This window comes from Mytilus californianus, unplaced genomic scaffold (assembly GCF_021869535.1).
Source record: "Mytilus californianus isolate M0D057914Y unplaced genomic scaffold, xbMytCali1.0.p SCAF_3, whole genome shotgun sequence".
Lineage (NCBI taxonomy): Eukaryota > Metazoa > Mollusca > Bivalvia > Mytilida > Mytilidae > Mytilus > Mytilus californianus.
In genome coordinates, this window is record NW_026262679.1 from 12,342,274 (window position 1) to 12,358,415 (window position 16,142).

The following is a 16,142-nucleotide window of genomic DNA, read 5'->3' on the forward strand; positions in this document are numbered from 1 at the left end:
TCTGACACACAGTTCCTTAGTTCACTTTAAAACAAATATAAGTCCATTTGTTTGCTTTTTTGAAATATGGAGTTCAAAACTTATGATTTTATATAGACTCCTTAGAGTTAATCATTCTTTGTCAACTGAAACAGAAACAAATAATTGATACCTATTTTGAACGAAATTATTTAGATCAAATACTTTCAGAAAATAAAAAAAGACATAATTGTGTTACACAGCCAAGTTTTCTTGCTATTTCAGAAAATAGTTTAATTTTGGTTGATTTGCAGAAATATACAATTTATCTCCACTTAATTTAACACATTTGTGTAAAAATTATCTCCCTTCATGAAGTCAAAGATTATTTGATTCATGAATAAGCCAATAATTGTAAAATACTTCAACTACATATCATAGAAGTATGTAAATTTGTCAGTACACAGTGACTCATATTTTAGGCAAGAGAGATTCTTGGTTCAGATTCAATCAAAGGAGTTGTCGTCTGCTCCATGAAATTTTAAAAATCGAAAACTTCTTCAATCCATTCAAATTTTTATTATTTCTATATAGGAAGGAAAAGGGTATCATCTGGACATATAAAACAGATATTTTAGTTCTGATGCCACTATGATATCATAAACATGTTGAAATTGACATATTTGACATAAAGTGGACATTTTTCTCCATAGTTTATGGCAAAATTAGTTATGAGCCAAGTCCTTACCCAAATAGATATTTTACAAATACTAACATTTTTGCATAAGATATATGAAGGTACAATATTAGATAAGGCTCATATCTAAATACAGATTGCAAGATCTCAAAGTGAGGCTTTTCTTGGGTGTTTTACATTAAATGCAAGAAGTTTGAAGCCCTAAAGCAAATGTTGGAGACACAATTCAAAAATAAAAATGATGATATCTTGATAGACCAATATATAATGAAAATTTGAGGGAAGTTATATAATAGATTTATAATACTCTTTGGTTTTCAATTTCAACGGTCTAAAAAGTGGATTTATCATATCCTCTTCAATATTTGTTTATCAGCCACAGAGTTAGCTGACATTTATGATGGGTCCATTTCTTTATATTATCTCCTATTTACAATGATCTACAGACTTAATCAGTTCTGATCTTGTTTTAATATTTAAGCTGAAATCCAATGGAATATCTTTGATGAATAACTTCGGAAAGGTTGTTGTATTTGTACTTGAGTGGCCCATTATTTCTTATTTGCTGTTTAGACAGCAAGCTCAAGATATCCACAATTAGACACTATTTTATTAGATATAAAGTGTAGATTTATATTAGCAAGTTATACTTACATATTATAGTGCAAGTTTAAGTCGATGTCGTTCAAGTTTAGGGTGAGTATCTCACACACATGCATAGGCTCTGTGTACCATGCTAGATAGATTTTTGAGAGAGAATGCATGTATTTCATAAAATACATGTACATTCTATATTAAATTTACATATTATCATTCATATGCATGATTGTATATGTTCATAGATGAGTGCATCCATAGATCTGTTTTCTAAAACCGAGTAAACTAACTGTGTTTGCCCCTCCAACGATGTGTTAAAGACATATATAGATGATCCGTGTCTGTCCAGATGTATGTCTGTTAGTATTCTTTTCTCAGATATCACCACTGTAATTCTCCTACATAGATAGTACATTTACAACAATATAAACTGTGCGGCTATACATGCATTAATTATATATCAAAATTGTATTAAAGTCATTCAAATCAAAAGTCCATTTTATTCATGTATTAATGATGTCACCACTAAAACCATCCTACACAGGAAACAGATTAAATAATATTTGGGTCACCATGATCCTTATTAAAACTGCTTAAATTTGAATTTGTTTACATTTTGGTCCTTATCTTAGATTCCCTTTGTAGTTTATCAATGATATTCCACTGCTGTTATGAAAAACAAACAAGTTTCACACTATTTAAATAAGCTTAAACAACTTTTTCTTTTTATGCCGAAGAGGGCATTAAGTTTTACCCTTGTTTGTCTGTAGGTACATACGTCCCAAAATTGGTTTCCATTCTCTGACTTTAGTTTGCCTTAATCAAATGTTATGAAACTTATACCAAGGATTTGTATAGTACTTACTATACAAATCCTTGCTTATACACAATGCTTATTACCATTCAACACAGATCAAGTTTGAATTTTGGTGGCGTCACTTTCACTGTTCTTGAGTTATGTCTCGTTTTAAATGGAAAAATTGGCAAATTTGCTGTTTCCACGTACTCTAACTTTACTTTGCCACAACCAAATGTTATGAAACTTGTACACAATGCTTATTACCATTCAACACAGATCAAGTTTGAATTTGGGTGGCGTCACTTTCACTGTTCTTGAGATATGTCCCTTTTATAAATGAAAATTTGGCGAGTATGTCATTTCCATACTCTTACTTAACTTTGCCTTGACCAAATGTTATGAAACTTGTACACAATGCTTATAACCACCAAACACAGATCAAGTTGGAATTAGGGTGGTGTCACTTTCACCGTTCTTGTGTTATGCCTAAATGAAAAAATTGCTGAATATTTACTGTTTGTGCAATCATCATACAGAAACAGATGTCATTATGTTTCAAAGAAATCAAAATGTCAATAGATTAGAATTAGTACATTGACTCTTGCATATTTACAAGCGGGGGCATCTGTGTCCCTGGGACACATTCTTCTTATATTTATATTTTACATTTACATTGTATATGATATTCATATAACATTTGCATTATTAGTGATTGTCTGCCAAAGCATCCTTATTACATTTTAAAGCACAGTTGTTAATCATTTGGACCAATCACCATGAATTACATTTGTCATTTGGACCAATTACCAGGAATTACATTTGTCATTTGGACCAATCACCATGAGTTACATTTGTCATTTGGACCAATCACCATGACTTACATTTGTCAGTTGGCTAGTTGATCTTAATCCCAGACAGGACACCTGTTTATTTGTTTACACATCATTTAGTTATTAATATAAATTTGTAACATATCTTCAGTGCAGTAATTTTCCTGTTAATTAATTCACTTTCTCCAAAACAATCAGAAATTTGTTGTAAATCGGAGTTTCATCTTTGTACACCCTAAACTGAACATATCTGATATTATTTTGAAAGAGTCTGTTATATTTTGACCTGTTAATCTAATTCCCTGTTTATTGACTTGATTCTGAATAATGGTTATTTTGTTGAAGATTAGCTGAAATTGCTTTGTGTTGATATAATTAACATGGAAATAACTTGTTGAAATGGTGTACTAGTACAAGGGAAATTACTCTTGTGAAATGATTCACAAGGGAAACAACTCTCATTGATTAGCTAAACATGTAGAATACATTAAACATCTAGATGTGATTGAATAACAAAAAAAATTATTATCATGCAAATTTGACTTGTTTTTATTTTTGTTCAGCATGAGGGAACATAGTTTTCGTTCTAGATCATCCCCTCGGTAGGTATTTGTGTTTATGCAGCACTCGTTTTGGGATAGTTTGCAAATGTTAAAACATTTTTTAAAGTTATTTACATTTTCGTTTTTGAGAAAAATGTTTTATTCACTCGTTTGAGCAATGTCACATATGTAATGCCCTCTTCTATATTTTGCAAAAGATCCAATAAACCTGCTTTGATCCCTGAACTAATTTTTGAATTATTTTTGTGCTGTTTTCAAAAGCCAGATATGTGTAATGATTGTTGTTATTTGCTTCAATATGATATTTTTGAAATAACTGCTGAGGAATATCTCTTTTTTGAAGCTGAAATGACAAAATTCAAAACGAATGCTCCACAATGAAAAAAAAAAAGCTAACGATGTTTGACACAAATACAAGAAATATGTGCTGTTTCATTTTAAAATTTATAATATTAATTTAAATTTGGTAATACCAACTTTCTGATGAGATTAAATTAGACAAAATATAAACCTCAACTACTATGGAATTTATTTTAGACACAACTTAAAGAGAATTTTAATTTCCTTTTTAGCTTTGAAGTACATGTACTTTCTAATCAATGGAGGTATTATGGAATCACATCCATAAATTGTTGCAATGTATGTCATTCTAATAAAATACTAATCAAACAGAATGTTTCTTCATTATATTTATATATGTACCATATTTATATGATTTCATGTTTAGGGTAAGATCACCTCGGTACGTATTATGTGTTAAAAAAACAGGTGTTGGGGACATAGTAAGATTGCCACAAATCAGTTCATTTAAAATTTGGAGAGAAAAACTCCCATTTTTTATGAAGGTTAAGAGGGTCAATAGTAAATAAAAGTTGTTGTATGTCATGTTGCTTGTGTATGATAGTAGACATGTTATGGAAAATGGCTTCTTTTTATTTAAGTGTGCATGTCAATGGGAACATATTGCAGAAAAAAAATTCAGAATATCCTTTGTTGTGCATTTTTCACAAATTTACAATTGCCTGTCAGTATAGCTCTCTGGGTTGGTTACATTTTGTATTCAGGTCTATTTCACATACACCTATTAAACATATTTCTCAATGCAACCTTAATAAAGGTACATATGACTTACATCTAAAATTTTCATGTAACACTGTGTGGAATTTTTTTTTTAGACTCATTTCACAACAATCAATGGTAATAAAGCAAATACTTTCAAAATAATATCAGATAATAGCAGTGAAAATTCAAATTTGCCTTTTTCATTTCCATTAAACTGCCTTTCAAAGTCAGGAGCCAGGAATTCAGTGATTGCCATTGGTTTGTTCCACATTTTGTCATGTTTGAGGGTGGGTTTTTTTTGCTGCCTTTCTGGCAAGCATGCTGAATTCAGAAATAAAAATTAAGACTGGTTGGCGTGGAGATAAAATGTTGTGAAGGGTAAGGTGAGATGGTTTCCTGCAAACTACCCTTGTGAGTTAGTACATTAAAATCTGACTCAGCATATCAGTCTTTGTCTAGTACAAAGCAAGGTATATTCATATATCATTAAAATGATTTCATCCTCAATATGCATGTAATAATTGCTGCTGGATGTTGAGCAGCCATCAATTAAGGAATCAATAATATATATTATAAGACATACTGTAAATTCAGAAATTATTGCGATGTTTTTATTATTGCGAAAAATGCGACATGGTTATAATCGCAATAATTTAAACTCGCATTTTGAAATTTTTTATATAAATTAAGCAGGATTTTTCTCAATATCGCAAAAATTTAAATCGCATTTTAGTCTAAAATGACAAAATCGCAATAATAAATGCACGCAATAATTTCTGAATTTACAGTAGGTCAATGTGACATTTATTATACTCTTGGGTGACTATGGACAACAGCAACAATATATACATTGTTTCATAAATAAGTGAAACTTTTACTTAATTGTATCACTAGTATATCAAATTTATTGAATCCACTTGCAGAATTTAAGAAAAAATTGAAATTCACTCAGATTTTTATAGTAATTTTTTTTTTTAAACAAATAAGTTTAATAATTAATGTCCTTCAAATCTTTTCTCTTTTTTAATACACTTATTGATTAATGTTATATTAAAATTATATGACAATGAGCAATAGCCATGTCATATCATATAATCAAAGGCCAAATATTCGGTTTTATAAAGTCAAGTCAAACTTTGATTTAGTTTTTAGCTCACCTGGCCCAATGGGCCAAGTGAGCTTTTCTAATCACTTGGCGTCAGTTGTCCATCGTCGTCGTCGTCGTCCGATGTGCGTCAGAAACAAAAATTCTCCGAAACTACTGGGCCAGATTTAACCAAACTTGGCCACAATTATCATTGGGGTATCTAGTTTAAAAAAATGTGTCCGATGACCCTGCCTGCCAACCAAGATGGCCGTCATTGGTAAAAATATAACATAGGGGTAAAATGCAAGTTTTGTCTATTATTTTGAAAACTGTTATAAATAGAGAAATTCTGACTTGGCTAAAATGTTTAGAATGTTGAGCTCTACCGATTGTTCATATATGTCAAAACTGTCAGACGACTTCTTATAGGAGTTATTGCCCTTAAATGACAAATTTTACCATTTTTTTTTTCATTTTTGCCTACTATCTTGAAAACTATAATAGATTAAGAGAAACTTTAAATTGCAAAAATGATCAGCAAGAGAAGTTCAACAAATAAGTTTACAAAGTCGAAATCATCAGTTGACTCCTTATTAGAGTTATTGCCCTTTGATGATGATTTTTACCAATTTTTTGCATTTTTGCCTTATATCTTATAAAATTATAATAGATAGATAGAAACTTAAATAAGCATAAATAATCAGCAAGAAAAGATCTACTATTAAGACAACATGGAGGAAATCACCCGATGACTCCTTATTGGAGTTATTGCCCTTTAAAAACAATTTTCACCAATTTTTTTGTGTTTTGCCATATAAGATTAAAGATTATAATAGATAAATAGACACTTAAAAACAAAAATGATCAGCAAGTCAAGATCTACTAACAAGTCAACTTTTGCTGATATAGTTAGTAGACTCACTATTTATAGGAGTGATTGCACTTAAATGAGCAGAAAATAAAGAAGATAGAGGGACACTAAACAGACTAAATGATCAGCAATACATGATCAACAAAACAGATTTTTGTCATGAATTCTATTCTCGTCTAGTTTTGGAGAGCGTCCTTTGTTGAATATGCACATAGACCAAGGTGAGCGACACAGGCTCTTTAGAGCCTCTAGTTTTGCAATCATTAAATTAGTTTCCTGGTTTCTGGTTTATTTTCGTCACACTTTTCTCACGAATTATTCAACAAAATTACTTCATATATGGTCAGTTGCTTTTCAGTAATGAGTTTTTATGTAGGAGCACTTTTCAAATCTGTCAGACACCTACTTCCTGTTTGACCATACTTCTAAATTTTCTAAAAGTTGAATGAAAACAAATATTTTTGTCACACTTTTTCTCAGGAACTACTGAACATTATATTTGGTCAGATTACTGACAGCAGTGATCTTTCTGATCTGTCAGTTACCTACTTTCTGTTTTCTGATACCTTGGATTACCAGTGGGCAGTGTGCTAAAATAGCTCAACAATGCAAACAAATTCTTGTTGTATCAAGTTGAGGTTTGGGAAATTTTGACCTACATTTTTTGCAAATTTTTTTCTGTTTCACGTTTCGTTACATATTTTAGAAGTCTGAGATACTATATCAATGACATTTGTACCCTTTTCCCGATTCTGAGTTTTTAAAAATTCTTGGTCATCATGACCACAATTTAATACTTGAACTAGTTAAATGCTTGGCAGTTGGCACCCTTTTTACTTGATAGTTTCTAGTATTTACTGTAATGTTGAGAAAAGAAGAAAAATTGAAGACATTTCAATATGGATGAATGTTTTAAATTTTTTTTATTTTATGAAAATCCTGGAAAAACTGATGAGTTTTTAGTGTGCAAGTTTCATGTTACTCTAATTATGATTTTTAAAAGTTAACATTGAGCAGTTTGAATAGGACTAAAATTTAGATGTTTGCTGACATGGTGAGAGTTATAAATACATATAAATATATATCTTTATTATTTTAAGAATAAGGTCATTGTCCCTGTCCGCATGGTAGGTAGAACTGATTTATTTGGTGATGGACATATATTTTGGGATCATTCTACAAACTGTATATATTTGAACTTGATGTACACACACATGATTAGCAGATTCATTGCATGCAAAGCAAGATTGTTCCTTGCATCATTGTACATGTTTTGTTTGGCATCTGCAGTATGCATTTTGTTAAACTAGTATTTCATTCATAATTCATGTTAACGCATCATGCATTTTGTGTTGTTCAAAAGAGCATATCAGTAGAACTGTTATGCATTGTATATTGTAATTGATAATAAGATAAACATTTATCTTTGAATTGTCTGTACATGTTATTTCTGTTTGTTGACATAAAAAAAGCCCCAGCATTGTAGAAATTGACCAAAAAATTCCGTAGCCTGATTTGTATTTAAAATTTTTATACAGATTTTTATTCTGTTAGAAAGTAATCACTCTTAATAATTCTTTAGAAGAAAAATGAAACTTAAAGACTATCTTATCTGTATTCAAAAGCTTACATATATAATTTTATCGTTTCAGTAAAAATTCAGCATCTTTAACTCCATCACTACCCAGAATTCCACAGAATGGTCGACCTCCAAGTCCACCTCAGCAATCAGGAAGACCTAAGTCTGGAACTGGTAGACAGAGACAAGTTCAATCCTCTACAAGACGACCTAATGGTCCAGAACAAAGCAAATCAGACAAAATGGTAAAGTAAAACAAAATCATTTGATAGAAGTCATTTCGTAATACAGGGGTATCAGATGGATAGATCCTCTCCGTAGGAATGTTGGAATAGGTTAGATTAGCACAATGTTCTATAATTTTTGTCAGATCTTTTTATACATGTAGATGTTTCCATTTGTTTGAGTCAGTATTGAACTTGACAATTTGCAAAATGACTGTTGATAATACTATGATTTAAAAGAAAATTGAACTTGTATCACTCTATTCTATTAATGTATACCATTTTCTAATCTCTAATTATTTTTTGTATAAAAATATATGAATGTGTGTAGTTATATGTTGTGTAGGTGAATGGTGCTACGCTGACAAATGGTGACCTTGGTTTGACCTTACAAGGGTTAACAGTTCAAGGAAGTAATAACAATTCAGAAAGTCGGGTGGTGGAAGAACCTAACAAGAGATTGAATAAAGTATGCTTTATTTCACTGATATGCTTTTCTTGATTAATTACCAGGTTGTAAATTAGGAATTGATAAATAGACAGCATTTAGAAATAATATAGGTTTTAAACCTATGTTCAGTAGAAGTATATCAACTTTTCACATTGAGGAAAGCTGTAGAGAAAAGTACAATCTTAGTGATTTGCAATAATAACTTGTCAACCCATGCTTCTTATTCAGTAACTGAAATTACGATTTAATATGATGATTGGACATATATAGATTTGCCTATGTCATTCCCGCCAAATATTGCATCACAATTTAAATCATTAGATGTCATAATTTAAAAGTTATTGTTGCATGAGACATCAGAAGGTTATTCTGAGACGGATCTCAGGTCATTTGGAGACAAAATTTAGCTAAATAGCCAAAAGTGTAGATATATCTATTGTAAAACAGGTTCATTACCTACATTTCATGCTTAGCATTTATTTTTAAATCTTTTGAAGAAGTAATGTATGCCTTACAGATGTATTATTTAGTTTTAGATTCTTATATCTTTAAATTCAGTTTTATTTATTATTGCAAAAACTTTTATTTTTTCAGCCAGGACAGATAATTGATATTAGAGCTATGATAAATGATGCTACCAAAATGAGTGCTGAGGAAGGAGTTGATGGGCAGGTAGGTGACTTAATGAGGCTTGGCATTTTATGAAATAATGAATATTGAAACAAGGACCACTGGCAACAATCTTCAAAATACTAAAGGACTAGATAGTCATTTTCAAATTTGACAGACATTTTTTTTCGTTTATTTATAGAAAATAATGCAAAAAGACGTATCAGATCTGTGATTTTTTCATTAATAACAAATTTTATTCGAAATTTTTGTGCTATTGATCTATAGTTTTTTTACAACCATTGAAGGATCATATAATTCTTCATTTAAAACTCATTTTATTGACAAATATATCATGCTGTCCAAAATGCAAAAGGGGTGGTTGAAATCTAGAAAAGCTAGTTAAAACTAACCACATTTTTATATGCCTGTCCCAAGTCAGGACACTTGTCAGTAATTGTCTTTAGTTATATCTTGATGCTTTTTAACAATTGTTAAGTTTTCTGCTTAAGTTAGTTTGATGGGACATACTTGTGATAGATCAATGATATTTTGTATAAAATTTCATTACTATCAGTACATATCAGTTTGACGACTAACTTTAGGCCCTGCTCCCTAGGTCATGGTCCAGTGACTTTCAATTAATAAGCAATTTTCAATGTTAAGTTTTCTACTTAAGTTAGTTTGATAAGAACTGCTTGTGATAGATCAATGATATTTTCTATAAAGTTGAATTACTATGAGAACATATCAGTTTGAATACTATTTCAAGGCCCTGCCCCCTAGGTCATGGTCCAGTAAGTTTCAATTAACTAGCAATTTTTCAATGTTAAGTTTTCTGCCCAAGTTAGTTTGATAGGAACTCCTTATGACAGGCAATGATATTTTGCATAAAGTTGCTTTAATATATCTACATCTAAGTTTGTTGATCTTTTCGAGGCCCTGTCCCCTAGGTCATGGTTGAACAACTTTGAATAAATTATCAATGTAGCTGTCCATCAGATTGGCTTTTTCTAAGTTTTTTGTGACAGGTGAGACATATCTATGTGTCAACAGTTTATTTTTTAATGTATTGACTAAAGCCTTAAGGTATTAAGGATGCAGGGTTTGCTCTAAACAAAAAAAGTAAGAAGGTACCAAACGTGCAATCAAATACCTAAAGCTATGATTTGTTGTTGTAGGACCGACTGTTAAAGCCTTTAGGTGGTTACGTAGGGTACAATAGTGAATGGAGAGAGCTTGCTCAAAGTATAAGTAGGGTAAGTTGTATATATATATATCTGTAAACTTGAATAGAATTAAATGTATAAAGTTAATGCAATCCACATCATTATACCCCTGCTTTAAAAAAGTGGGGGTATACTGTTTTACCTCTGTCTGTCCATCCATCCGTCCTTCCGTCCGTTCGTCTGTCCCATGAATATTTTTTCGTCGCATCTTTCTCAGGAACTACATTACAAGGATTTCTGAAATTTAGTTTCAGGGTTTATATGAGTCAGCTATACCGTGTGATGTGTTTTCAGATTCATGACTCAACAACTTCCTGTTTACCTTATACTTTTAGTGGGCGGGGGTATCATTAGTGAGCAGTAGCTCACAGATTCACTTGTTTGTTCTCCGTTGGGTAGTTGTCTATTTGGCAATCATACCACATTTCCTTGTTTTATATGTATGTACACTGCAGTAGGTTTTGTTAACAAACTTTACAATTTATAATTGGAGTAGTCAGATCCAAGGATCAGAAAAAAATTCTGTCATTTTTCAATGCTTAAATTTCAAGTATTGACTTTCAACTTATAGTTCAAACATATAAGTTACACAGGAGAGGCACTTCAGCTTTCCATTTTCAATTTTACTTCGGGATATGCACTCTTGTTTGACCCTGTAAATAATGTATGATAGACAGGAAACAATTTTCTGTCATCGATTTGTAACCAGAAGTTTGGACTTTTTAACAGAATTCTTAAAGATGAAAATAGGTAAGCTTTTATAATGTCAGAAAAAGACCAGAATTTAAAAAAAAAATTATAGTAACAATTTGCAGTAAAAATAAGTCATGATTATAACATTGGTGCAGTGACTTGAAACACATTTTTTTTTCTTTTGTCCTATTATCAAACAGAATTCTAACCCAAGCAATTTAGATATGAACAACAATCACTTTTTAAAAATAAACTTTTTTCACAAAGTAAAAGGTAAAAATTATTCATGATTCTTGTCTTTTGCAGGATATATTTGTTCAAAACATAGATGTAAAGTGGGATGATATTATAGGCTTAGATCATGCTAAAAGATTATCTAAAGAAGCTGTTGTTTATCCAATAAAGGTAAATTTTTAAATTATAATTTATACAATAGAAATATAAAATTAGTAAAATGTGCTGTTTGACACAAGATTTTCTGGTACAAAATGTATTTTAAAAATATGCAAAAGGAATAAAAAATGAATATATCATATACAATTAAACATGATTAAATTATATAGAGAGGTTTCCACTTTTTATTTCAGTATCCACAATTATTTAGAGGTATACTGTCTCCATGGAAAGGACTGTTATTATATGGACCTCCAGGTAATACATAGGTTGAGCGTTCTATAGATATACACTGTTTGGTTTGTACTATATTAAAGTACTTTCTAAATGGATCGAAACGATTTGATGAGGTCTTTTTTTGTTTGTTATAAAAACACTTACTTATTAGAAACATAATAATCCTGCTAGTGAAATGATGATTTTTGTCGAGCCTTCGACTTTAGTCGAAAAAGCGAGACATAGCAATCCTACATTATGTCGGCGTCGTCGTCTGCGGCGTCCACAAATATTCACTCTGTGGTTAAAGTTTTTGAAATTTTAATAACTTTCTTAAACTATCCTGAATTTCTATCAAACTTGGACAGAAGCTTGTTTATGGTCATAAAATAGTATCCAGAAGTAAATTTGTTAAAAAAGAAATTTCATTTTTGCCGTATTTTACTTATAAATGGACTTAGTTTTTCTGCCAGGAAACAATACATTCACTCTGTGGTTAAAGTTTTTAAAATTTTAATAACTTTCTTAAACTATCCTGGATTTGTACCAAACTTGGACAAAAGCTTGTTTATGATCATAAGATAGTATCCAGAAGTAAATTTGTTAAAAAAGAAATTTCATTTTTTCCGTATTTTACTTATAAATGGACTTAGTTTTTCTGCAAGGAAACAATACATTCACTCTGTGGTTAAAGTTTTTAAAATTTTAATAACTTTCTTAAACTATCCTGGATTTGTACCAAACTTGGACAGAAGCTTGTTTATGATCAAAAGCTAGTATTTAGAAGGAAATTTTGTTAAATTTTTTACCTGTTTATCCGTATTTTACTTATAAATGGACTTAGTTTTTCTTCCAGTTAACATTAAATACAGTCTGCAGTTAAAGTTTTTAAAACATTTATTAGATTCATAAACTATCCTGGATTTATACCGAACTTTGACAGAAGCTTCTTACAATCAAAAGATAGTATCTAAAGGAATATTTTTATTGATTTTTTTTTCCTCATTTTTGTTGAGCCTGCGATTAACACCAAAGGTAGGTGAGACACTGGGTTCCGCGGAACCCTTACAAATTTTTGAAATAGCAAAAAAAATTTGAAAATCACTTAGTCTTGCCAGGCAGACTGATTTTAGAGCTAAGTGATGTTGCCATTGAAAAACAGAAGAGGGATACAACTCATGATTGAAGCAGTGTGTATAAGTTGCACATTTAATTCAAAATGATGACTTGCAAGGAAGATAGAGATTTTGAATGAAATAAATAAATTTGAGACATTGTACCTCATTCAATTTTGAAATTCAAGACAATAAAAAAGGTGAACCAAGAAATCTTTTAGGTTCTAATCGGACAATGCATAGCATTATGAGGATGTCGTGTAATCACTCGGCATGTTTGTTTTATTTTGTACTATTGGTTGGGTGCTTAGGAATTTACAGTGACTTTCCTTTAATTGAATTTCAAATATGAAAAAAATAGATCAGCTGACAGATGATTTGATTGCAAGTACAACACACAATATCAATGCTGACAAATTACTCATTCATCAACAATTATCAGTTTAATGAAAAAAGTAAATCGTATAAAATAGTCCTGATTTTTTATGTCCGCAATTTCAAAATTCATAGTTCATATTGAACTTTTGAAAATATTATGTCCTTGGCTAATTGTTTTGTGGTTGAATCAAAAAAAAACAAAACACACACACTCATTCATCAAACGAATCTAAAAGGAGAAAACATAGATGAAACTGATTAAAATGGTAGGGTTAAAAATCTATTATAACTTTGATAGGTACGCACAAGATCCAATAGGTCTATGGCACCTCGAAATCTGTTGTGCAGCTATAAAGGGTAATGCTGTTGCTCTTGGTCATGCAGTTCCTAAAAAAATATTATGGACCTTAATTTCCTGTAGGTTTTTTCAGTAAAATAGATAAGATTTAGGTTGATGCACATCACAAGAGGCTAATATATGAAATGCTAGCAACAAATTTTATTTAATCTTTAATCATTATTCTATCCCTACTCAGTCATACAAAGAGAGGGATTTTGAGATGTAACAATATTACTTGATTTAAAACATTGGTAAACACCACTGATTATTTTATTGTGGTATGTTCATTCCAAGAACTTTGTTCAGCTGAGTGTATTGTCAGATACAGTTATGGATAATGATACCTTTTACAGGAACAGGAAAAACACTTTTAGCAAAAGCCATAGCAACAGAATGCCATACTACCTTCTTCAATATATCAGCTACTAGTATCGTTAGTAAATGGAGGGGTGACTCTGAAAAATTAGTCAGGGTAAGTACTACTTAGTAATTGTTTATCAAGTAAAGAGTGTGTACTAAAAGTTACCGGCTGCTGAGCCTTCACATGGTCAGGTTAGTTAACCAGGAACACCTACTAACATAATGCTACAATGGAAACTGTGTACTATATAATTATTAGTATCCTAGAAGAGAAGCAGGGGATGCAGGAAATATGGAGAAAAGGAGATTTTGGTTATATTCGTCAGTAAGACAGCAACATAGCAACAATAAAAACCTAAAAGACTCGTTGAACAACATAATTTAACCCCAAAAAAATAGACAAAATTCTGCCATATTTGAATAGCTAAATCACTACCAGTCAAAACAATTTGTGAATAAATTTACAAGGAACTACCAAAGATCTGCCATAAACAACAAAATTGTTTAAACGAAAAAAAAAAGTTCTTTTGTTGTGTGGCATTGATGTCAATGGTAAAAATATCATGAGAAACTGATTTTAATTGTTAACTTTACACAGGTGCTATTTGAGATGGCAAGATTTTATGCTCCATCTACAATCTTTATTGATGAATTGGAGGCCATTATGAGTCAAAGAGGATCTCAAGGGGGTACTAGGTAAGAATTTATTAAATGAAATGTAATATATGTAAAATTTAAGATCCTTGTCAAGACTTCCTTTCTTGAATTAGCTTTACAAAAGAAGAAAAATGTTAATATTATAGGAAATCAACACGTCTTGTATGTATTTCTTTGTCTAGCAGGTAATAGCATATCTATATGTGTTTCAGTGAACATGAAGGCAGCAGGAGAATGAAAACTGAATTATTAGTACAGATGGATGGATTGGCTAAAACAGATGATCTTGTCTTCTTATTGGCTGCTTCTAATTTGCCATGGTAACCACCTAATGTATTTGTATATCTTTATGTATTCAGATTACAACATAAAATATGATAATTTATCTCCAAGATCCTTGAATAAAGAATGTGTTGACATTTTTAGACATGACAATCAAATTATTGACTCTTGTATGTGAAGTTTCAAAAGAATTGAGAAAATATAAAAGAAAAAAATGTGTAGTATTATTCCAAAAATATAACCTAGAAGACTACCGATAGAAGCTGTGTCGCATGGAGCACATAGGACAATACTAAAACAAAATCAAAATCCTAAAAAAAACAAGAACAGCAATTATTTTTCTAAAAGTTAAGATTTTTTGTAATGTTAATTTCTCTCTTATTATGAGTAATAGGATAACTATATTTGGTATGTGTGTACCTTGCAAGGTCCTCATGCCTGTCAGACAGTTTTCACTTGACCTCGACCTCATTTCATGGATCAGTGAACAAGGTTAAGTTTTGGTGGTAAAGTCCATATCTCAGATACTATAAGCAAAAGGTCTACTATATTTGGTGTATGTAATGATTGTAAGGTGTACATGTCCAACTGGCATTCTAATTTTCACGTTTCATTGCTCAATGTTAAGTTTTTGTGTTTTGGTCTGTTTTTCTAATACTGTAGGCAGTAGGTGAACTATATTTGGTGTACGGAAATATTTTATGATGTACATGTCAGTCTGGCAGGTTTTATTTGACCTTGACCTCATTTTCACGGTTCATTGCTCAATGTTAAGTTTTTGTGTTTTAGTCTGTTTTTCTTAAACTTTAAGCAATAGGTCAACTATATTTGGTGTATGGAATGATTGTAAGGTGTATATGTCTGTCTGGCAGGTATCATCTGACCTTCACCTCATTTTCATGGTTGATTGGTCAATGTTCAGTTTTCCTGGTTAACTTTGTTTCTTAGATACTTTAAGCAATATGTCAACTATATTTGATGCATGGAATGATTTAAGGTTTACATGTCTGTCTGGCAGGGTTCATCTGACCTTGACTTCAATTTCATGGTTTATTGGTCAGTATAGAATTTCCATGGTTTGGTCTGTTTCTTTTATACTATAAGCAATTGGTCATCTATATTCTGTGTATGGAATGATTGTATTAAAGGTGT

General features: G+C 31.0%; 3 protein-coding genes across 15 annotated transcripts in view; 2 read left to right on the plus strand and 1 right to left on the minus strand.

The window, feature by feature from the left end:
* The window catches only part of LOC127732979 (leucine-rich repeat-containing protein 28-like), a 252,942-nt gene that overhangs the window by 133,340 nt on the left and 103,460 nt on the right, over window positions 1–16,142 (plus strand). The gene's annotated exons all lie outside the window — the stretch shown is intronic.
* The window catches only part of LOC127732947 (coiled-coil domain-containing protein 171-like), a 179,481-nt gene that overhangs the window by 84,393 nt on the left and 78,946 nt on the right, over window positions 1–16,142 (minus strand). The gene's annotated exons all lie outside the window — the stretch shown is intronic.
* LOC127732962 (katanin p60 ATPase-containing subunit A-like 2) overlaps window positions 1–16,142 on the plus strand; it is a 48,493-nt gene that overhangs the window by 21,881 nt on the left and 10,470 nt on the right. For 3 of the 10 annotated variants that reach the window (XM_052242194.1, XM_052242197.1, XM_052242199.1), the window contains 11 exons: window positions 4,172–4,186; window positions 7,565–7,591; window positions 8,117–8,288; window positions 8,614–8,736; window positions 9,313–9,390; window positions 10,509–10,586; window positions 11,556–11,654; window positions 11,837–11,900; window positions 14,045–14,163; window positions 14,650–14,747; window positions 14,921–15,028. In XM_052242194.1, coding sequence (XP_052098154.1) covers window positions 4,172–4,186; window positions 7,565–7,591; window positions 8,117–8,288; window positions 8,614–8,736; window positions 9,313–9,390; window positions 10,509–10,586; window positions 11,556–11,654; window positions 11,837–11,900; window positions 14,045–14,163; window positions 14,650–14,747; window positions 14,921–15,028 — 981 coding nt within the window. Of the gene's footprint in view, window positions 1–1,318; window positions 1,352–4,171; window positions 4,187–7,564; window positions 7,592–8,116; window positions 8,289–8,613; window positions 8,737–9,312; window positions 9,391–10,508; window positions 10,587–11,555; window positions 11,655–11,836; window positions 11,901–14,044; window positions 14,164–14,649; window positions 14,748–14,920; window positions 15,029–16,142 lie in introns of all 10 variants that reach the window. The other 7 variants (XM_052242200.1, XM_052242202.1, XM_052242203.1 and 4 more) reach the window with 4 other exon arrangements.